We start from the raw sequence: 23370 nt of genomic DNA on the forward strand, positions 1-23370 counted from the left end.
AGATAATAGCTTTCAAGGTGCAGAGATAAAGAGTTCCCAGAAAGGAGATGCATTTTGGAGATTGCGAATTGTCTCCTTAGTGGAGAGAAGGACAAGCTTCCCGCAGCTTTCACCCTCTCCTTTGTCCTGGAACCTGCCCCTGCCTAAGGAACTCTTTGGCAAAAGACTTTGCTTTCTGGGTCTCACTTCTTGCTTGGTAAAATAAGCTGCTCAGCATAGATTATCCTTAAATGCCATTGAGATGCAAACAAATGTCACTGGTGCCCTTTGAGCACCACCCAAGTATTTTAACGCCTCCAGATAGGAGGACTGCACTTGTCTCCTGTTTGTTGTGACTTTTCTCTAGCTTCTTTTCTGTAGGTTGTAACAGTCAGGAAACTGACAACAATTACTATGGAGCTGGGTTTGCAGGGGTGAAGGCTCAGTGACGGAAAATCACTTCCCTAAAGGGGACCTTACCCACAAGTGGCAAAGCCAACATTTTAACCTGAACTTCAGGTTCCAGGTGAGGGCCTGCACCCCTGCATCACCTGAGAAAGGAGATCACCGGGTCACGATTTCTAAGAAATCATCCATCTCTGACATGTGGGGGCCTATTCGTTTTTATCTCACTAGAAAACAAAGTCAGAGACTGGGCCTGAAGGTAAGGACGCAGACATCTGAGACAAAATCTCTCCTTCCTGTGTTAATTTTGTTTTAAGTGTGTGAGGTTTGTTTTTTTGTTGTTGTTGTTTGTTTGTGTGTTTTTTTTTTTTTTTTTTGAGATGGGGTCTCACTCTGTGGCCCAGGCTGGAGTGCAGCGGCATGATCTCAGCTCACTGCAACCTCCGCCTCCCAAGCTCAAGCAATCTTCCCACCTCAGCCGCCCAAGCAGCTGGCACTACAGGCATGCACCACCACACCCAGCTGATGTTTGTATTTTTAGTATAGACAGGGTTTCACCATGTTGCCCAGGCTGGTCTTGAACTCCTAGACTTAAGAGATCTACTCACCTCAGCCTCCCAAAGTGCTGGGATTACAGGCATGAGCCACCACGCCCTGCCCTGTTTTATTATTTATTATTGTTTATTTTTATTTATTTATTTCTTTATTGAGATGCAGTCTCTCTCTGTTGCCAGGCTGGAGTGCAGTGGTGCGATCCTGGCTCACCGCAACCTCTGACTCGCTGGTTCAAGTGATTCTCCTGCCTCAGCCTCCCGAGTAGCTAGGATTACAGGCATACGCCACCACATCCAGCTAATTTTTGTATTTTTAGTGGATCCGGGGGTTTCACCATGTTGGCTAGGATGGTCTCGATCTCCTGACCTCGTGATCCGCCCACCTTGGCCTCCCAAAGTGCTGGGGTTACAGGCATGAGCCACAGCGCCCGGCCCTACTATTGTTTATTTTTTTGTAGAGAAGGCGGGTTGCACTACGTTGCCTAGGCTCCTCTCGAGCTCCTGGCCTCAAGAGATCCTCCTGCCTTGGCGTTGTTTTATTTTATTAGTTTCACTAGGAAAATTACAGAGGAAGATAAACCACACAAACAAGGTTAAAACCAAAAATAATCCCACAATTTTTTTTTTTTTTTTTTTTTTTTTTTTTTTTTTTTTGAGGCGGAGTCTCGCTCTGTAGCCCGGGCTGGAGTGCAGTGGCCGGATCTCAGCTCACTGCAAGCTCCGCCTCCCAGGTTTACGCCATTCTCCTGCCTCAGCCTCCCGAGTAGCTGGGACTACAGGCGCCCGCCACCTTGCCCGGCTAGTTTTTTTGTAGTTTTTAGTAGAGACGGGGTTTCACGGTGTTCGCCAGGATGGTCTCGATCTCCTGACCTCGTGATCCACCCGTCTCGGCCTCCCAAAGTGCTGGGATTACAGGCTTGAGCCACCGCGCCCGGCCCACAATTTTTTTTAAAGATATAAAATTAAGGTGAAGCATCTCCCCTCGGCTCACCACAGCCCTCAGTACCTGCCCTTCCAAGAGCAAACCCCTCCCCTCCAACTAGGTAACTATTCATATTGTCCTTCCAGAATTTTATTTTTTTCTTTTTTCTTTCTGTCCTTTCTTTTCTTTTCTTTATTTCTTCTTTTTCTTTTCTTTTTTTTTCCTTTGAGACAGAGTTCCGCTCTTGTTGCCCAGGCTGGAGCGCAGTGGTGCAATCTCGGCTCACTGCAACCTCCGCCTCCCAGGTTCAAGCAATTCTCTTGCCTCAGCCTCCCAAGTAGCTGGGATTACAGGTGCCCACCACCATGCCCCTCTAATTTTTGTATTTTTAGTAGAGACATGTTGGCCAGGCTGGTCTCAAACTCCTGACCTCAGGTGATCCACCTGCCTCAACCTCCCAAAGTGCTGGGATTGCAGATGTGAGCCACCGCACCTGGCCAAGAATTTTTTTTTTTTTTTTGAGACGGAGTCTCGCTCTGTCGCCCGGGCTGGAGTGCAGTGGCCGGATCTCAGCTCACTGCAAGCTCCACCTCCCAGGTTTACGCCATTCTCCTGCCTCAGCCTCCCAAGTAGCTGGGACTACAGGCGCCCGCCACCTCGCCCGGCTAGTTTTTTTTTTGTATTTTTTAGTAGAGACGGGGTTTCACCGTGTTAGCCAGGATGGTCTCGATCTCCTGACCCCGTGATCCGCCCGTCTCGGCCTCCCAAAGTGCTGGGATTACAGGCTTGAGCCACCGCGCCCGGCCAAGAATTTTCTTATACTAATACACACGGTACGTTATTTATTTTACAAAAAGGTAAGCATGCTAAATCTATTAGACTGCAAAATACTTTTTCTTGTCTCTTGGACATCCTTTCCTGCCAGCACATTGGCAGTGGGTGCACAGAATTCAGTTTCCTGGATTCTCTCTGTTTTAACTCTTCCTTCCTCTGCTGGTAGACATTTAAGTTTTTTCCCACATTTTGGAGCTGCAGTGAACATGGTAGCTCCCTGTAGGGGAAGATTCCCAAAGATAGACCTAGTGCCCCAGGAAGAGAAGGGGGTTTTATCTACCAAGAAGCCAGGCAATTAGGAACGGGTTTGCCATCAAACCTGTCAGAGAGAAAGGGCAATAAGAGCAAAACTTTGTCTCAAACAAAAAAAAAAAAAAAGAAAAAAAGAAAAGAAAAAGAACTTACATTGCTAGAGAATGTGGAAAGTTTCAAAGGCAGAACTTGTAGCCCTGACACAGCAAAACCTTAAAGCATCTTTTAGAAAGTCTTGGGCAAAGGCCTTGAAGCCCAACTGGCTCTACACTGACTCTTGCTCCCAGCCTTGGGCAAGCAGATCCACCTGCCAACTCTCAACACTGCCTTTTCATAAAACCTCAGATAAGCACAGCACTCTCAAACAGCATAGAAAGCACTAGCCACACAGGGAAACAATGATTCCATCAAAAATATTTGACTCCATTAAGACCAAGAACTATTCATTAAAAATCTGGATTTAAGAGTGAAAAGGCTGGCTGGGCACAGTGGCTCATGCCTATAATCCCCAGCACTTTGGGAGGCTGAGGCAGGTAGATCATGAGGTCCAGAGACGAGACCATCCTGGCTAATATGGTGAAACCCCATCTCTACTAAAAATACAAAAAAATTAGCCGAGCGTGGTGGTGGGTACCTGTAGTCCTGGCTACTCCGGAGGCTGAGGCAGGAGAATGGCGTGAACCCAGGAGGCGGAGCTTGCAGTGAGCCAAGATCGCGCCACTGCACTCAAGCCTGGGCGATAGAGCGAGACTCTATCTCAAAAAAAAAAAAAAAAGAAAGAAAGAATTCAGTGATATTTCTCCTATTTGCTTTTGAAAGAAGAGAAATATGGCTCTGTTCCGCCTGGCTCACCAACAGTCAGAGTCTAAGGCCATCTCCCTTGTTCCCTGAACATTGCTGTTGTCCTGTTCCTTTTTTCAAGTCACCCAGATTTCATATTGTTCAAGTACACATGCTCTACAAACAATTTGTGCAGTTAACACAATCATCACAGGGTCCTGAGACAACATTCATCCTCCTCAGCTTACGAAGATGACGGGATTAAGAGATTAAAGGAAAGACAGGCATAGGAAATCACAAGGGTATTGACTGGGGAAGTGATAAGTGTCCATGAAATCTTCACAATTTATGTTCAGAGATTGCAGTAAAGACAGGCATAAGAAATTATGAAAGTATTAATTTGGGGAACTAATACATGTCCATGAAATCTTCACAATTTATGTTCTTCTGCCATGGCTTCAGCCGGTCCCTCCGTTCGGGGTCCCTGACTTCCCACAACAACAATTGGCAGATTAATAGGAGAAAGGTATATGATTTGTACATGGGAGCCTTTAAGACTTAAAGATACAGGGGAAATTATCTTTTTTTTCTGCCTCCTGGGTTCAAGCAATTCTCCTGCCTCAGCCTCCTGGGTAGCTGGGACTACAGACGCCCACCACCACAGCTGGCTAGTTTTTGTATTTTAGTAGAGACGGGGTGTTGTATTTCACTATGTTGGCCAGACTGGTCTCAAACTCCTGACCTCAGGGGATTCAACTACCTCAGACTTCCAAAGTGCAGGGATTACAGGTGTGAGCCAACGTGCCTGGTGAAATTGTCTATTTTTATGCTTAGGTTCAAGTATGAATAGCCATGTGGAAATATGGTCTGACAAAAAGGGTATAACCTAATGCTAAGAGTGGGGAAACGGGCTAGGTGCCATGGCTCATGCCTGTAATCCCAGCACTTTGGGAGGCGGAAGTAGGTGGATCACCTGAGGTCAGCAGTTCAGGACCAGCCTGGCCAACATGGTGAAACTCTGTCTCTACTAAAAATACAAAAATCAGCCAGGCGTGACGGTGGGCGCCTGTAATCCCAGCTACTCCGGAGGCTGAGGCAGGAGAATCACTTGAACCTGGGAGGCAGAGGTTGCAGTGAGCCGAGATCACGCCACTGCACTCCAGCCTGGGAGACAAGAATGAAACTCCATCTCAAAAAAAAAAAAAAAAAAAAAAAAGACTGGGAAATCCAGCAACTGTCTAGATTTTTTGTGGTCTCTGTGAGCATTCATTCCTTCCTTCTGGTTCAGGGTCCTCTCAGCAGGGATCGGAGTCTTAAGATCTACAATCAAACAAGGTAGGTCAGAAAATCCTTTATGACCAGTTTTTACCCAGAAAGATGGAGGAAAGGCTAGATTGATATTTTTAGGTTTTATAGCTGGCTTTGGGGAAAAGGGGTTCTGGTTTCTATGACCTGCCTTGTGGAAGAGAGATTGCAGGTGTCTCTGGCTAGCCTTGGTGGAGAATGGGACTGAGAGACAGGAGGGCAGGAGAAGGTCAGAGAAAAACTTTTTCTTCTGAGGTTGTTTCTGAGGCCCTCATTCTGGGGAATGGTTTTATGAGTGTCAAAATTCACAATGGGATGAAATTAGATATCAATAACAAATTTGGCAAATATGTGGAAATGAAACAACATCCTCTTGAATAACCAATGTGTCAAAAAAGAAACACAAGAAAAATGAGAAAATGCTTTGATATTAATGAAAACAAAAATGCAGAATACCAAAACTTATGGATACAGCAAAATTAATGCTTAGAGTGAAATTCATAGCTATAAGTGCCTATATTTTTAAAAAAGAAAGATTTCAAACAACAATCTAACCTTCCATCTTAAGACACGGGGGCCAGGCATGGTGGTGTGTGCCTGTAGTCCTAGCTACTCAGGAGACTGAGATGGAAGGATCACTTGAGGCTAGGAATTTGAGGCTGCAGTGTGCTATGATTGTACCTGTGAATAGCTACTGCACTCTAGCCTGGGCAACTTAGAGAGGCCCATTTCTTTAAAAAAAAAAAAAAAAAAAAGACACTGGGGAAAAAGGAGCAAAATAAACCCAAGGTAATCAGAATTAAGAAAATAATAAAGATTAGAGGAAAAATAAATGCGACTGGGAAGATAAAAACAACATAAAGAATTAACAAACCCAAAAGTTAGTTATTTGAAATGACTGATAAAACTGGCAAACCTTCATTATAGCTAGACTGACCAGGAAATAAGAGAGAAGATTTGTATCACTAAAACCAAGAATAAACAAGAGGACATGGCGGGGTGTGGTGGCTCATGCCTGTAATCCCAGCACTTCCAGAGGCCGAGGTGGGTGGATCATGAGGTCAGGAGATTGAGACCATCCTGGCCAATGTGGTGAAACCCCGTCTCTACTAAAAATACAAAAATTAGCTGGGCGTAGTTGTGCATGGCTGTAACCTCAGCTACTCGGGAGGCTAAGGCAGGAGAATCCCTTGAACCACGGAGTCGGAGGTTGCAGTGAGCTGAGATAGTGCCACTGCACTCCAGTCTGGTGACAGGGCGAGACTCCATCTCAAAGAAAAAAAAAAAAAAGGCATTAATACTTACCTTAGAAACAGAAAAATGATTAGACTGGAATAGACTGGAATACTGTGAACACTTGTATGGGCAAATTTTAGATAACTCAGATGAAATGATCAGCAAATTCGTGGAAAGACACAGACCACCAAAACTGACTGAAGAACAAATAGAAATTCAGAATAGACACATAACAATTAATAATTATAAAACTTATCACAAAGTAAAGCGTAGGACCAGATAGCTTCACCAGTGCATTCTACAAAATATCTGAAAAAGAATTAACACCAAAGTCTTTCAACACATAAAAGAGGAGGAAATACTTTTCAACACATTCTATGAGGCCTGTATTACACTGATACAAAAACCAGACAATGACATTGTAAGAAAACTACAAACCATTATCTTTTATGAAAATGGATGAAAAAAATTCTCAACAAAATAACACACCAAATCCAGCAACATACAAAGATTACATCAAAAGAATATTATTAAGAATATTAGAAAGAAATATAAGAATATAAGTCTATTAAATTCACAGACTGGGAGAAAGTATTTGCAAAAGACATATCTTACAAAGAACTGTTATTTAACCCAATTTAAAAATTGACAACATGTCTGGGAGCGGTGGTTCATACCTGTAATCCCAGAACTTTGGGAGGCCAAGGCGGGTGGATCATTTGAGGTCAGGAGTTTGAAACCAGCCTGGTCAATGTGGCAAAACCCGATCTCTACTGAAAATATAAAAATTAACCAGGCAAGGTGGTGCACGCCTGTAATCCCAGCTACTCGAGAGGCTGAGGCAGGAGAATTGCTCGAACCTGGGAGGCGGAGGTTGCAGTGAGCCAAGATTGCACCACTGCACTCCAGCCTGGGCAACAGAGCAAGACTCCATCTCAAAAAAATAAAAAATAAAAATAAATTGGCAAAATCCTCTGAGATGTGAGGACTTGAAAAGAAAAAAGAAAAAGAAAAAAAATGGCAAAAGATCTGAACAGATACCTCACCAAAGATATACAAATGACAAATAAGCTTATGAAAAGGTGTTCAACATCATATTTCTTTAGGGAACTGCAAACTAAAACAGTAAGTTATCACTACAAACCTATTAGAATGGTGAAAATCCAAAACGCTGGCAACAGCAAATGCTGGCTAGGAGATGGAGCAACAGAAACTCCCATTCATTGCTGGTGAGAATGCAAAATGGTATATCCACTTTGGAAGATAGTTTGGCAGTTTCTTACATAAGTAAACATACTCTTAACATACATTCCAGCAATTATGTTCCTTGGTATTTACCCAAATAAGGTGAAAACACATCAACACAAAAACCAGCACACACATTTTATAGCCGCTTTATTAATAATTGCCACAACTTGGAAGCAACCAAGATGTTCTTTAGATGAGATGGAGCACGTTCAGGGTGGTATGGCCGTAGACCAAGATGTTCTTTAGTAGGTGAGTAGGTAAATAAATTTTGGTACATCCAGGCAACAAAATATTATGCAGCACTAAAAACAAACGAGTTAATAAGCCATGAAAAGACATGAAGGAAACTTGCACATTACTAAGTGAAAGAAGCCAGTCTGGAAAGGCTACATATTTTCTGATTCCAACCATATGACATGTTGAAGAAGGTGAAACTATGGAAACAGCAAAAACATCAGTAGTTGCCAGCGGTTGGTGCAAGGGGAAGAAGAGGTAGAGCATGGGCATTTTTAGGGCAGTGAAACAATTCCATATGACACTATAATGGTGGATACATGCCATTAGATTTGTGCCAAAACCCACAGAGTGTATGACACCAACAATGAAACTTAAGGTAAACTATGGAACTTGGATTATAATGAAGTGTCAATGTTGGTTCATCAATTCTAGTAAATCTGCCACTCCAGTGCAGGATATGGATGGTGTGGAGTGCTATGCATGTGTGGGAACTCTGTACTTTCGGCTCTATTTTCTATGAACCTAAAACTGTTCTAAAATATCAAGTGTATTTTTTAAGAAAGGGATTAGACACAATGAGTAGGTGGGAGTTACCCCACAAACACAAACCGGGTTCAACATAAGAAAACCAATCAGTGTAGTACACTATATTAATAAAGGACAAACTCTATATGATAATCTCAAAAGACACAAAAAACTGACAAACCCAAAACCTTTTCAGGACACAAAATATTCAACAGAGTAAGAATATTTCTCAACCTAATAAAGTCATCTACAAAAATCCCACAACTAACATCTTACTTAATGATAAAAAGCTGAAAGTGGCCGGGTGCAGTGGCTCATGCCTGTAATCCCTACACTTTGGGAGGCTGAGGTGGGAGGGTCACTTAAGCCCAGGAGTTCAAGACCAGCCTGAATACCATAGCAAGACATTGTCTCTACAAATAACAATTTCTTTTTTTTAGACAGATTCTAGCTTTATCACCCAGGCTGGAGGGCAATGGCACAATCTTGGCTCACTGCAACCTCTGCCTCCCGAGTTTAAGCAATTCTCCTGCCTCAGCCTCCTGAATACCTGGGATTACAGGTGCCTGCTACAACGTCCAGCTAATTTTTGTATTTTTAATAGAGACAGGGTTTCACTGTGTTGGCCACGCTGGTCTTGAACTCCTGACCAAGTGATCCACTCGCCTTGGCCTCCCAAAGTGCTAGGATTACAAGCGTGAGCCACCGTGCCTGATCTTACAAATAATAATTTTTAAACACTAGCTGGTCATGGTGGTGTGCACCTGCGGTCCCAGTTACTTGGGAGGCTGAGGTGGGAGAATCACTTGGGTCCAGGCAGTTGAGGCTGCAGTGAGCCATGATCATACCACTGTACTCCAGCCTGGGTGACAGAGAGCGATCCTGTCTAAAAAAAAAAAAAAAAAAAGCTGAAAATCTTCCTGCTAATATAAGGAACAAAACAAAAATGCCTGCTTTTTCCATTTCTATTCCACATTGTACTGAAAATTTTAGTCAGGACAGTCAGACAAGAAGAAGAAATAAAAGGCATACAGATTAGAAAGAAGGAATAAAACTGTCTCCATTTGCAGATAATGCAAATTTGCATGTAGAAAACAGGAATTCACATGAAAATTGTTAAAGCTAACAAATGAGTCTGGCAATGTGGCAGAATACAAGATCAATATATGAAAATCAATTAGATTTTCACACACTAATAGTGAACAATCTGAAAATAAAATTAAGACAATAATTCCATTTACAATAGCCTAAAAAGAATACATTTTTAGGAATAAACTTAAAAAGAAGAACAACTTGTTGAGATAGTTTTGATATTTGTCTTCTCCAAATCTCACATTGAAATGTGACTGCTAATGTTAGTGGTGGGGCCTGGTGCAAGGTGTTTGGGCCATGGTGGCAGATCCCTCATTAATGGCTTGGTGCATTCTCCCACATTAATGAGTGAGCTCTAGTGCCATTAGTTCGAGCCAGATCTGGTTGTTAAAGAGTCTGGGATCTCCCCCTCTCTCTCATGCTCCCTCTCTCCCATATGACATGCCAGCTTCCCTTGCCTTCTACCATGAATAAAAGTTTCCTGAGGCCCTCAACAGAAGCTCAGCCAATGCTGATGCCATGTTTCTTGTACAGTCTGCAGAACCGTGTACCAAATAAACTTATTTTCTTTATAAATTACTCAGCCTCAGCCAGGTGCTGTGGCCTATAATCTGAGCACTTTGGGAAGATGAGGTGGGTAGATCACTTGAGGTCAGGAGTTCAAGACCAGCCTGGCCAACACAGTGAAACCCTGTCTCTACTTAAATACCAAAAAGTTATCTGGGTGTGATGCACATGCCTGTAATCTCAGTTACTCAGGTGCCTGAGTCACAAGAATCACTTGAACTTGGGAGACCGAGGTTGCTGTGAGCTAAGATTGTGCCACTGCACTCCAGCCTGGGCAACGGAGTGAGACTCTGTGTCAAAAATGAAAAATAAAAGTAAAAATAAAAATAAAAAACAAATAAATTACTTAGCTTCAGGTATTCCTTTATAGTGGTGCAAAATGGACTAATACGGAAAATTAATACTGAGGAGTGGAGCACAAGGGAAAGTATGGAACTTTTATGAGACTGGTTAAGTGGTTGTGACCAAAGTGCTGATAAAATTAGGGACAGTGAAGGCCAGGCTGACGAGGTCTCAGATGGAAATGAGGAACTTATTGGGAACTGAAGGAAGGGTCACCCTTGTTACACCTTAGCAAAGAACTTGGCTGCACTGTGCCCATGTCCAAAGACTTTGTGAAAGACTGAACTTAAGAGTGATGATAGGAAAAACTACAAAACAACACTGAAACAAATTAAACAAGATCTAAATAAGTAGAAAGACATCCTATCTTCATGGGGATTAGTATTTTCATCGTAAGATTATGTACAGATTCACTACAATCCTCACAAAATTTAGTTGGCTGTTTTTGTTGCAAAAGTTGAGAAGCTAATCCTAAAATTTATATCAAAATTTTGAAGTCTTCCAAGGACAAAATTTTTTTTTTTTTTAAATCCAAGGAACTCAGAATAGCTAAAACAATCTTGAAAAAGGAAGACAAAGTTAAAGGATTCACATTTCTTGATTTCAAAACTTACTACAAAGCTTCAGTAATCAAGATCAGGTAGTACTGGCATAAGGATAGACATATAGATCTATATCCATATGAACAGAATTGAGAGTCCAGAAATAAACTTATACATTATGTACAACTGGTTTTTGACAAGGGTTCCAAGACAATGCCAAAGGAAAATAATAATATTTTCAACAAATACTGCTGAACAACTGGTTATTCCTACATCCAGAGGAATAAGTTGGACCCCCACTCACACCATATAAAAAAATGAGCTAAAAATGAATCAAAGACATAAATGTAAGAGCTAAAGCTATAAAAATCTTAGAAGAAAATATAATCATACATCTTTGTGATTTGGGATAGTCAACGGTTTCTTAGATATTACACCGAAAACACATGCAACCTCCAAAAAATAGATAAATTGGACTTCATAAAAATTAAAAATGTTTATGCTTCAAATGACACTACCAAGAAAATGAAAGACAATCTCCAGAATAGGAGAAATATTTGAAAATCATATATCTGATAAGACAGTGGTCCCCAACCTTTTTGGCACCAGGGACTGGTTTTGTGGACGACAGTTTTCCACTGATGGAAGGTGGGGGATGGTTTCAGGATGAAACTGTTCCACCTCAGATTTCATAACCCAGATCCCTCACAGCGCATTTCACAATAGGGTTCACGCTTCTGTGAGAATCTAATGCTGGTGCTGATACAACAGGAGGCAAAGCTCAGGCGGTAATGCGAGCTTGCCAGCTGCTCACCTCCTGCTATGCCACAGACCAGTGCCAGTCTGTGACCCTGGGGTCTGGGGACCCCTGTGATAAGGAACTAACAACTAGAATACATAACTCTATTGTTATATAAGTCAATGATAAACTACAAATATCTCTAATGAAAGTAAAGAGGTTCAACCTCACTGATTATCAAGGAAATGAAAATCAAAACCACAATGAGATACCACTTTACACCCACTAGGATGTTTGGAATAAAAAAGACAATAACAAGTGTTGATGAGGATGTGAAAAAATTGGAACTCTCATACATTGCTGGTTGGGAATGTAAAATGGTATAGCCACTTTGAACAGTGTGGAAGTTCCTCAAAAAGTTACCATGTGACTCAGCAATTCCAATCCTATGCAGACACTGAAGAAAAGTGAAAACATAAGTTCACACAAAAATTGCACATAAATGTTCATAGCAGCACTATTTATCATAGCCAAAATGGAAACACTCCAAATGTCCATCACTGATTAATATATAAACAGGATATGCAGCCTGGGCAACACAGCAACACCCCATCTCCACAAAAATTTTAAAACAAATTAGCCAGGTATAGTGGTGTGTACCTGTAGTCCTAGACATTCAGGAGGCTGAGGCAGGAGGGTCTCTTGAGCCCAAGAGTTCAAAGTTACAGTGAGCAATGGTCATGCCACTGAACTGCAGCCTGGGCAACAGAGGGGTACTATCTCCAAATAAATAAATAAATAAATAAATAAATAAAGGATATGCTATATTTATACAATGGAACATTATTCAACCATAAAAAGAAGTACTGATATACATTTCAACATGAATAAACCTTGAAAATATTATGCTAAGTGAAAGAAGGTAGGCACAAAAGGTGACTTATTGTATGATTCCATTTATATAAAATGTTCAGAAGAGGCAATTCCATAGGGACAGAAAGTAGATTAGCAGTTGTCAAGGACTGGGGGAACGGAGGAATGTATAGTGATTGCTGATGGGTGTCGGCTCTTTTTGGAGGGTGACGAACTATCCGGATTAAATAGTGATGATGGTTGCAATCTTATGTATATAACAAAAACACTGTAAATATGCTAAAAACATTTAATCACACACTTTATAAGGGGGAATTTTATAGTATGTGAATTCTATGTCAATTGAAAACTAACAAACAGTTGGCCATACTAGTGTTAGTCTATTCCTGGACTCGATTCCCTTTCATCTATTTGTATATCTGCCCTTTGCCATATCATGCTATCTTGATTACAGTAGCTTATATAAAACCTATTAAAATTGGGTAGGGTGATTCCTCCAACTTTATTCTTTACCTTCAAAACTTTAAAAAAAAATAGCTATTCTAGTGCCTTTGCTTTTCCATGTAAATTTTACAACCAGCTTGTCTCCATCTACAGAAAACCCTGTAGTTACCTGGTTGATGGTGCTGTTCAGTTCCTCTACACCGTTGCTGATTTTCTGTCTGGTGATTCTGTCAATTACTGTGAAGAGTGTTAAAGTGCCTGACTACAACTGAGGATGCGTCTACTTCTTCTTTCATTTTTTTTGTTTAGTGCATCCACATTTTTGATTATATTTTCTTAGTGAATTGATCCTTTTATCATGATAATGTCCTGCTTTGATTCTGGTAATTCTCTTTGCTCTGAAGTCCACTTTATTTTCTAATAATGTAACCACTCTAGCATTCTTTTGATTAGAGTTTTCATTTTCTGCTTTTTTTTAAATTATTATTATACTTTAAGTTCTAGGGTACATGTGCACAACGTGCAGGTTTGTTACATATATATACATATGCCATGTTGGTGTGCTGCACCCATTAACTTGTCATTTACATTAGGTATATCTCCTAATGCTATCCCTCCCCCGTCCTCCCACCCCACAACAGGCCCTGGTGTGTGATGTTCCCCATCCTGTGTCCAAGTGTTCTCATCGTTCAATTCCCAACTATGAGTGAGAACACGCAGTGTTTGGTTTTCGGTCCTTGTGATAGTTTGCTCAGAATGATGGTTTCCAGCTTCATCCATGTCCCTACAAAGGACATGAATTCATCCGTTTTTATGCCTGCACAGTATTCCATGGTGTATATGTGCCACATTTTCTTAATCCAGTGTATCATTGATGGACATTTGGGTTGGTTCCAAGTCTTTGCTATTGTGAATAGTGCTGCAATAAACATACGTGTGCATGTGTCTTTATAGCAGCATGATTTATAATCCTTTGGGTATATACCCAGTAATGGGATGGCTGGGTCAAATGGTATTTCTAGTTCTAGATCCTTGAGGAATCGCCACAGTCTTCCAAATTGGTTGAACTAGTTTACAATCCCACCAACAGTGTAAAAGTGTTCCTTTTTCTCCACATCCTCTCCAGCACCTATTGTTTCTTTCTAATGATTGCCATTCTAACTGGTGTGAGATAGTATCTCATTGTGGTTTTGATTTGCATTTCTCCAATGGCCAGTGAAGATGAGCATTTTTTTCATATGTCTGTTGGCTGCATAAATGTCTTTTTTGAGAAGTATCTGTTCATACCCTTTGCCCACTTTTTGATGGGGTTGTTTGATTTTTTCTTGTATACTTGTTTAAGTTCTTTGCAGAATCTGGATGTTAGCCCTTTGTCAGATGAGTAGCTTGCAAAAATCTTCTCCCATTCTGTAGGTTGCCTGTTCACTCTGGTGGTAGTTTCCTTTGCTGTGCAGAAGCTCTTTAGTGTAATTAGATCCCATTTGCCAATTTTGGCTTTTGTTGCCATTGCTTTTGGTGTTTTAGACATGAAGTCCTTGCCCATGCCTATGTCCTGAATGGTACTACCTAGATTTTCTTCTAGGGTTTTTATGGTATTAGGTCTAACATTTAAGCCTTTAATCCATCTTGAATTAATTTTTGTATAAGGTGTAAGGAAGGGATCCAGTTTCAGCTTTCTATATATGGCTAGCCAGTTTTCCCAGCACCATTTATTAAATGATACTCTATACATTCAGTGGTACTCTATACATTCTATCTTGCATCTTGCCTTTTTCTTTTAACAACCTGTTTTAGAAATCTTCCCATTGCTGTACATAAAAAGACACATATTTCATTTGAAGGATGCACCACAATGATGAACATCTGTGGTTTCCAATAGTTTGCTGTTGAAACGACGTTGCAATGGAGTAACTTTGTACTTGTCATTTCACACGTGTAAAACGTGTCTATTAGAGAAATTACTAGAAGTGGCTTTGCTGAATCTGAGGGTCTATGCATTTGTGATTTGGATCAACATAGTCAAATTATGCTGCCACCAGCAATGTATGAAAGTGCTTGTTTCCCCGTAGCTTGGTCAATGAACTATTAGACCTGAGATCTTTAGCCATCCAATATGTGGAAAGCTGTAACTTTAGTTTACATTTGTTTATTGTACGTGAAGTTGAGCATCCTTTCAGAAGTTTAAGGCCTATTCTGTCCTGTCTGGGTCAGAGTACGCCCTTTTATTTTTATTTTTATCTTTTGAGACAGAATCTCACTCTGACACCCAGGCTGGAGTACCGTGGCGCCATCTTGGCTCACTGTAACCTCTGCCTCCCGGGTTCAAGCCATTCTCCTGCCTCAGCCTCCTGAGTAGCTAGGATTACAGGCACACACCACCACATCCGGCTAATTTTTTTGTATTTTTAATAGAGATGGGGTTTCACCATGTTGGTCAGGCTGGTCTCGAACTCTGGACCTGATGATCCGCCCACCTCGGCCTCCCCAAGTGCTGGGATTACAGGCGTGAGCCTCCATGCCCGGCCTTCAGAGTATGCCCTTTTAAAAACCTGTGGGTGCACGTAGCCAACTGACATTTTAAGACAAGAGGCCCAACAGACCCTCTTTCCACAACGCAGCTCGGGGCCTGTCTGTCTTCATCATTGTGCCTGGGTCTCAGAGCCAGAAAACAGAACCTGCGCGTGGTCGAAGCCGGAACCTCTACTTACAGGCGCGGAGCTTCCGGCCTGCCCGGGGAAGGAGCCCGCCCTTCCCGGCTCCGTCCTCCGGCGCAGCTAGTCACGTGACGCAGAGGCGGGGCAGATAGGAGGTGCCAGCCGCCATTGCTCCGTGGGCCCTGCTGCGGGCACGCTCTCTGCGCGTGGGTTTTTTATGCGGGATTAAGCTTGCTCCTGCGTGACAGCGGAAGGCGAGGAAAAGGCGCAGTGGAGCCCGGAGCTGTCTCCCCTGACTCGACGCAGCTTCCGTTCTCCTGGGGACTTATCCCACAGGACCCGCCCCGGTGGTCAGCTGCCGCGCTGTTGCTAGGCAACAGCGTGCGTGCTCAGAGCGGTGTGGGGCGGAGAAGTGGGATTTGGAAGCTTAGGGTTACAGGGGCCCAGGGGCCCAGGGGCCCAGGCCCACCGACTGCACCGGGATGGACCAGTACTGCATCCTGGGCCGCATCGGGGAGGGCGCCCACGGCATCGTCTTCAAGGCCAAGCACGTGGAGGTGAGGCCGGACCGCGGCAGGCAGCCTGGCAGGGGTGTCCCCCGCCACCCTCCGGCTAACGCTCTAAGCTGTTTCGGTTCCCTTTTTACATCCAGTACAGTTTTAAAAACCTCATATTCTAAACCTATTTTGGGCCGTTGCGCTTCCCTCCGCACAGCTGGCTTGGTCCCCTACCCCAGCGCCTGGGTCTCAGGCTAGTCCTAGACCCCAGAGGAGGGCCTCTGGCCGGGCGGGGGCGCGTCTCTCTCTCGCAACCACCCTCCCCCTACCCACCTTCATCTCTTTCCCGGCCGAGGGTGGGCTGGCAGTGTCTGCCTTCTATCCTGCAGACTGGCGAGATAGTTGCCCTCAAGAAGGTGGCCCTAAGGCGGTTGGAGGATGGCATCCCTAACCAGGCCCTGCGGGAGATTAAGGCTCTGCAGGAGATGGAGGACAATCAGTATGTGAGTAGGGGAGGGGGGGCATCGTATTCTCACCCTCCGTTGTTCGTTCCCACTTCCTCGTGCCTTCATTTTTCCAGCTACGCCTTCACCAGCTTTCAGGGTTTTCCTCCCTCTGTCACTCACACACACTGCTCATTCATCTGCCTCCTTACCCCTTTTTGCCCTTTTTTGTCCACTTGTTCACCTTCATTTACTTCATTCTTTCATTTCTCGCACATTCACTCTCATTTACCTACTTATTTCTTAATGTATTCATTCATTCACCGACTTATTTTTTTCTCAAAACATGTAGTGATTTGTAATGTAACTAGCACCTATTGAGCTCCCGATGTGTTCTGCAGGCATTATACACATTGTCATTTTGAGACCTCTTTACTACTGTACAAGGCAGGTTTCAGGATCTGTTTCTCAGGTGAGAGGAGGAGGTTATGTCAGTTATGTCACCAGCTCATGGGCCCTCCGTTAGTCAGTAGAGGGTTTGGCCCAGGTTTAATTTAGAGTCCAGACATTCTTCCCTTGGGATCTCCCGCAGGCTCTACCCTGTGTTGGGCACTGGTGATACAGAGGAACCAGCTCCAACCCAGCTCCTGAGGACTAAAATGTGTTAACAAGAGACAGAGGCAACAGGGCCCACCTAGTGTGGTTCATGCTGTGATAGGGTACCTGGAGGGGCTACTGGAACAGGAAGAGGGGCATCTTTCACCCCTAGCGTCATTACTCTTTGGTGCTCTCCCTCATCCATGTCGAAATAGAGAATGTATTTGACTCCCTGGAGAGTAACAGGGTTGGGTCTCTGTGATCCTCTGAGTTACCTGTGCTGTTCCCTGGAGATATTCATGATATATTGGATGACAAAAGCATGTTACAAAATTTTGTGTCATCTGAGTTTTGTTTGGAAATATATATGTGAATGTGTATTTGTGTGTGCCATATCTGTTGTAAAGTCTGGTAGAATACACTGTAAGATTGACTGCAGGATTTTTCTTTTGTTCTTTTTCTTCTTTCGGATTTTATGTCTTACCTGAATGTGTGCATGCGTTTTGATCTGTTAAATGGTTGTGTACTACCTGAAAAATCAGAAGACAGCAATCAGGCCATTTTGATTTTTTGAGGAAGATAAAAGGGCTTCCAGACAGACATGTGTGGGATGGGTGGAGAGAGATTCATAAGGAAGCTGATGATATGGTCCCTGCATCCAGTTGGTCAGCAATTCTGAAGGTTCTAACTTTAAAACATACTCTAGATTTGCTCCTTGCCCAAGTCGTCATCACCACTCATCAGAATGACAGCGGCAGCCTCCCCACTGCTCTCCGTAGCCACAGTCCGGAGGGCTTTGTCAAAAGTGTAAGTCATCGGCTCCCCTGCATAAAGAGCCCTGGTGGCTTCTCTTCACACTTAGAGCACTATCACCATGTGCCCACCTCCAGCTGGCCTCTCCCTTTTCTCTCATTCGACACAGCTTCTTAGGCATCGCTCCAGTGACCAGCACCTACCTAGGGTCCAGGAGCACAGAACAGGGCAGACACATCCTTCCCTTAAACGACCTCATGTTCTCACATCCCTCTAGCCTCGCTGGCGTTAGGGCCTTGCACTTGCTTTTCCTCCTGCTCAGAGCTTCACCCCAGATCCCCAAAAACTGGGTCTTCATCTAGCCCCACTCACCTAAATAAAGAAGTATCCTTTTCTCCACTCACAGAGTCACACTATCCTCTTATATTTCTGTTGATTTTTTTTTGGATACAGGGTCTCACTCTGTCACCCAGGCTGGAGGGTAGAAGTGTGATTTTGGCTCCCTGTAGTCTCAACCTTCTGGGCTCAGGTGATCCTCCCACCTCAGCCTGCCAAGTAGCTAGGACTACAGGCATGTGCCACCACGCCTGGCTAATTTTTTGTAGAGACAAGGTTTCACCATGTTGCCCAGGCTGGTCTCAAACACCTCGGTTCAAGCCATCTGCCTACCTTGGCCTCCCAAAGTGCTGGGATTACAGGCATGAGATGGCACGCTCGGCCCCCTTGTATTTTGGTTCCTGTACTTACAGAATCTGAATATATCCCATTTGTTCATTTATTTGTTAAATTGTTCTCTGCGCTGTGAGCTCATTAAGAGTCCTGTCTTTCAGCTCACTGCTCTGTGTAGCCTGGCTCCTCTGACAGTGGTGGCCTCAGTGTTTGTGATGTGTCTGTAGCTGTCCCAGCACTGGGAAAGGTGGGATTCCTGGTGTCCTTTCCTTGGTGCTGGGATTCAATGGCTCTAGAGGAAACAGGAGGAGACCTGTGTGACCATTTCATGTGCGACCATCCAGATGATTTTTCAGGCAGGTGGGCTGGGTGGGCGGACCAGATGGTGCCACTAAATGACCTTTTTTAGACCTTTTCTTTTAGTGTTCATGGAGAATTAGAGTGGGGGCCCACCTTATCTCAGGAGAGCAGAGCAAATCATGAGCACGGAGCTCTGATTCTTAGCTCAGGTCCATGTCACCTTCTTCGCTTTCTTTTTGGATACAGGGTCCTCTGTCAGGGCATGGACTGGGGTCTCAGGGTCACAGAGAGGGTCTGGTGACTTGAGTCTGGGGGCTAACAGGATGTCCTGCCCACAGGTGGTGCAGCTGAAGGCTGTGTTCCCACACGGTGCAGGCTTTGTGCTGGCCTTTGAGTTCATGCTGTCAGACCTGGCCGAGGTGGTGCGCCATGCCCAGAGGCCACTAGCCCAGGCACAGGTCAAGAGCTACCTGCAGATGCTGCTCAAGGGCGTCGCCTTCTGCCATGCCAACAACATTGTGCATCGGGTCAGTCTCAGCATAGGCCGGACATGGGGTCTGGGGAGCTCACTTGGCTTGGGGATGGGGGTAGCCCTTGTAAAAAGTGTGATAAGAAGTTGGGACAGAGCTGGTCAAGGCCTCCAGGTAAGCAGCCAGGGCATGGCCCTGGAGGAGGCGGGGACCAGGGCTGACCTGGGTGGTTAGACTGCCAAGCCCACCTGTCCCAAGGTCCTATGGGGGATTTGGAGGGACTGATGCTTCTTTTGGTACTCCCAGGACCTGAAACCTGCCAACCTGCTCATCAGCGCCTCAGGCCAGCTCAAGATAGCGGACTTTGGCCTGGCCCGAGTCTTTTCCCCAGACAGCAGCCGCCTCTACACACACCAGGTGGCCACCAGGTAGGGAGGGCCAGATCCCTTCCAGTCCTCTCCATGGGGAAGAGATGCTTCTGGGCCTTTTCTCTAGACATTGCTCATGGGGCTGGGGTCACCTCCCCAGGCATCCTTTTCTCAGCCCAGTGCCTACCAGCCCTCTTCCTTGCAGGTGGTACCGAGCCCCTGAGCTCCTGTATGGTGCCCGCCAGTATGACCAGGGCGTCGATCTGTGGTGAGACCCCCATGGGTGGTCAAAGGGTAACATGGCTCATGGATTTCTGCTAGGCTCTGAGGTCTCTGAGCTGTTTGGTGGTCTTTTCCCTGGTGGGAGTTTAGGCTCCCTTAAGGGTGTTTTCCCCATTGGGGTATTCTGAGCACTTTGGGGTTGGGGTTCCTCACTATGATGTTTTCGAGCTGGGTGGGGGCCAGGTGGGATGAGAATGGTGGCCCCAGGTGGGAAGCTTTCTGGGCTAGGTGGGGAGGTGGTCTGAGCTGGTATGTGCTGGAGCTAGATCCCAGAATATGGTATTTCTGAGCTGGTCAGAGGCCCGTGTCCTTGGACATGAAAGCTCTGAGCTTTTTTTGCAGGAAGAAGATAGTTGGCAATGCCCATGGTTCTGAGATTTGGGGCAGGTTTGCAGGTCTGACCCAGAAGCGTCCTAGAGCAGGAGTCTCTGAGAAGTCTTGGAACAGCTGGGGCTTTGCTCTGGGTTACAGGGTTGAGGGCTTTGAGGGTTCAGGGACTGGGCCTCTGGACGTGAGGCTCCAGGGCTGGCTTGTGGGGCCTTGCCCTGGAGTGCAGTGTTAGAGCTGCTCTGTGGGTGGGTCTGTGGTCCATGGTGGGAGATCTCTGAGCTGCTTGGGGCTCTGTGTTCACAGGGCCGTCGGCTGCATCATGGGGGAGCTGTTGAATGGGTCCCCCCTTTTCCCGGGCGAGAACGACATTGAACAGCTTTGCTATGTGCTTCGCATCTTGGGCACACCAAACCCTCAAGTCTGGCCGGTTTGTAGGGGCCCTTGGTGAGGTGGGTGTGGGGCAGGTTTACTCCACTCCCAAGAGCAAGTAACTACTCCCTCCCCTGAACCTTCTCTCTCCTGGCCCCAACCCCCCTTGATGGACAGGCACCACTGTCCGGGCCCAACTCAGGGGTTCCTCCTCCTGCTGTCATGCAGGTTGGGGTAGGTCCTGTCCTTTGTCCCTTTCACCCCAGTACACACATGTGCAGTGTCTTAGCAAGCTCTGCACAGAGCTGTCATCTCAGAGGGCAAGGGGATGGATGAAGGAATATAGGGGTGGGTGAGTGAATGAATGATGGGTCGGGGAAACACATGGGTGGGAGAGCACCCCCCATGTGAGAGTGTGTTAGGGGCTGAGAGCTAACAGCAGAGGGCATGGTAAGGGTCGGGGACTACTCTCATTATACCCTGTTCCTTCTCCCTGGCCCAGGAGCTCACTGAGCTGCCGGACTACAACAAGATCTCCTTTAAGGAGCAGGCGCCCATGCCCCTGGAGGAGGTACTGCCCGACGCCTCTCCCCAGGCATTGGATCTGCTGGGTCAGTTCCTCCTCTACCCTCCTCGCCAGCGCATCGCAGCTTCCAAGGTAGGGCCAGAGGCCATGGTCTCTGCTCCTTCAGCTCCCCTCCCCATTGCCCTGGTACTTTGTACTTGGTAGCCACGTGACCCCATCAAGTCAGTGACCCTCAGAACCTGTGATGGGCGTGGACCAGCACCAGGCATCTGGAACCCAGGGGACAGGGGCCTTGGAGCAGGTGTGCCTGTCATGAGTAGACCTCACTGGACATCCCCAGACTTCCCCTGAGGGTGGCCCACAAGAGGGGCATGCCCAACTCACAGGAGAGCGCATGTCCAGGGTGCTGGCTTCTGGGCTGCCCCGACCCTGTGGCAGATACAGTAAGAGAGTCACTGGGGACTCATTCCTTTATTCCATTAGCAAGTATTTTCTGCACATCTGGCACGTGCAGGGATTGTCCTGGGCCCCACCCAGAGGGTAAACAATCAGACCTGCCTCCACAGGGTACTTCTGGTGGTGAGGTAGCTCCAGGCCCAGATGGTCACAAGAGGTCATGTTCTCCAGGTGTGGGAGCCCCAGGAGAGAGGCGAGGCCGACTGTGGGCTCAAGCAAAGCTTCCTGGTGGAGGGCAGGTTTAAGCACGAGATGTTTGAGGAGGTGTTCACTGAGGGGAGAAAGGGTGTGCAGCGGCCTGGAGGAGAGGACCCAGGAAGGCTGGTTATGGCTGGAAGGCCTGGGAGGACGATGAGGACCATAGGAGCATGGGCTGACACGTGTCAGGGTGTCTCTCTCAGGAGTCCCTGTCCCCTCCCTGCACTCAACACCAGCAGCATGTGTTCACATACACCCTCTCGGTCTCCAGTGTCAGCAGCTCCTGTGGGCTCTGTGTCCACAGTGTACCCAAGCCGTGTGACCCTTATCTCTTGGATTACCTCCCAGAATCTGGGTCTCCCCTCATCCCATGTAATCGCTTCTCCACCTGGCAGAGAGAGTAACTTTATCCAAGTAGAACAGGACACATTCCTTCTCTGCCAGGGCCCTCCTGTGGCTCCATCTCAGAGGAAAAGCCAGGGTCCTTTCCGTGGCCCACAGATGTCATATGCTTGGGTGCCGTCGCCTTATGACGCTGCCTGCTCTTGTGCCCTGTGCTCACTCCTTTCCAGCCCCAGGGGTCTGTACACTTTTGTCCCTGCCCTGGAGCCTCATGTCCCTTTTGCTTATGTCTCAAGTCTTGGCTTAAATGTCACCTCTCAGATGGCCTTCCCTCATGACTCTTCAGATCTGCAACCTCTCTCCAGGATTCCTCATTACTCTGTCTTGCTTTCTCTTTTCCACTGCACTAATCGTTATCTGACATACTGTGTATTTTACTTCATCTTGTTTATTACCCCCCACCCCCACCTATGTCAGAAAAACAGAGCTTTTGTCTGTTTTATTAATGGCTATGTCCCCAGCTTCTGGAACAGTGCTTCAGACATAGTAGATGCTCAGGAAACACCCAGACACACTGAGTCAGCTGAATGCATAGATGAAGGAACATCTGCCTGAGGTGGGGACAGGGAGGTGACTAGTTTCCTTCTGCTTGTTCTTTACTTGCCACCCTCAGGCTCTCCTCCATCAGTACTTCTTCACAGCTCCCCTGCCTGCCCATCCATCTGAGCTGCCGATTCCTCAACGTCTAGGGGGACCTGCCCCCAAGGCCCATCCAGGGCCCCCCCACATCCATGACTTCCACGTGGACCGGCCTCTTGAAGAGTCGCTGTTGAACCCAGAGCTGATCCGGCCTTTCATCCCGGAGGGGTGAGAAGTTGGCCCTTATCCTGTCTGCCTGCTCCTCAGGACCACTCAGTCCACCTGTTCCTCTGCCACCTGCCTGGTTCCATCCTCCAAGGCCTCCCCATGCCCACACTGGGCCCACACCACACCCTGCCCCTTAGCCCTTGTGAGAGTTGGTTTCAAAGCAGAGGTCATGTTCCCAGCCAAGAGCATGAGAACATCCAGCTGAGCAGAGGAGATTGACGGCCTGTGCTTGGTGAGCCTTAACTTCTGTGTGCTCATCAGAACAGTGAGCTCTGCTGCCAGTCAAGGCCTGCCTATGCAGAATGGCACTGCCTGCCTTGGTGCTGCTTCCCCGAGTGCTGCCTCCTGGTCAAGGAGAAGTGCAGAGAGTTAA

At 45.9% G+C, this 23370-nt stretch overlaps 2 protein-coding genes across 11 annotated transcripts in view; one reads left to right on the forward strand and one right to left on the reverse strand.

Annotated features, from left to right (window-relative positions):
- Positions 1–23370, reverse strand: part of LOC105498787 (double homeobox protein 1-like) — a 112966-nt gene that overhangs the window by 31095 nt on the left and 58501 nt on the right. For 2 of the 7 annotated variants that reach the window (XM_071077592.1, XM_011771124.3), the window contains exon 1: positions 7412–7502. The exons of the other annotated variants lie outside the window; for them this stretch is intronic. In XM_071077592.1, coding sequence (XP_070933693.1) covers positions 7412–7487 — 76 coding nt within the window. In that variant the 5' untranslated portion in view covers positions 7488–7502. Of the gene's footprint in view, positions 1–7411; positions 7503–23370 lie in introns of those variants that run through there. 7 annotated transcript variants of the gene reach the window in all.
- LOC105498788 (cyclin dependent kinase 20) lies at positions 15675–23297 on the forward strand. 4 transcript variants are annotated; one of them, XM_011771127.3, is made up of 8 exons: positions 15675–16087; positions 16417–16530; positions 19128–19316; positions 19566–19687; positions 19833–19895; positions 20543–20666; positions 21111–21266; positions 22804–23297. In XM_011771127.3, exons 1-8 carry the CDS (start codon positions 16013–16015, stop codon positions 22999–23001), a joined length of 1041 nt encoding a protein of 346 aa, XP_011769429.1. In that variant the 5' UTR covers positions 15675–16012; the 3' UTR covers positions 23002–23297. The 4 variants fall into 4 exon arrangements, with proteins under 4 accessions (XP_011769429.1, XP_011769431.1, XP_070933689.1 ...); XM_011771129.3 differs by lacking the exon at positions 19833–19895 and having other exon boundaries at positions 15675–16092; positions 16383–16530; XM_071077588.1 differs by lacking the exons at positions 19833–19895; positions 22804–23297 and adding an exon at positions 22290–22797.

Source organism: Macaca nemestrina, chromosome 14, assembly GCF_043159975.1.
Source record: "Macaca nemestrina isolate mMacNem1 chromosome 14, mMacNem.hap1, whole genome shotgun sequence".
NCBI lineage: Eukaryota > Metazoa > Chordata > Mammalia > Primates > Cercopithecidae > Macaca > Macaca nemestrina.

What these genes read in the sequence shown, in the direction of transcription:
- LOC105498788 (XM_071077588.1), top strand. Translation starts at nt 16,013, where the DNA reads ATGGACCAGTACTGCATCCTGGGCCGCATCGGGGAGGGCGCCCACGGC. An exon ending in AGATGGAGGACAATCAGTAT is followed by an intron (nt 16,531 to 19,127) that starts GTGAGTAGGGGA and finishes TCCTGCCCACAG; the next exon opens with GTGGTGCAGCTGAAGGCTGT. An exon ending in AGCGCATCGCAGCTTCCAAG is followed by an intron (nt 21,267 to 22,289) that starts GTAGGGCCAGAG and finishes CGTGGCCCACAG; the next exon opens with ATGTCATATGCTTGGGTGCC.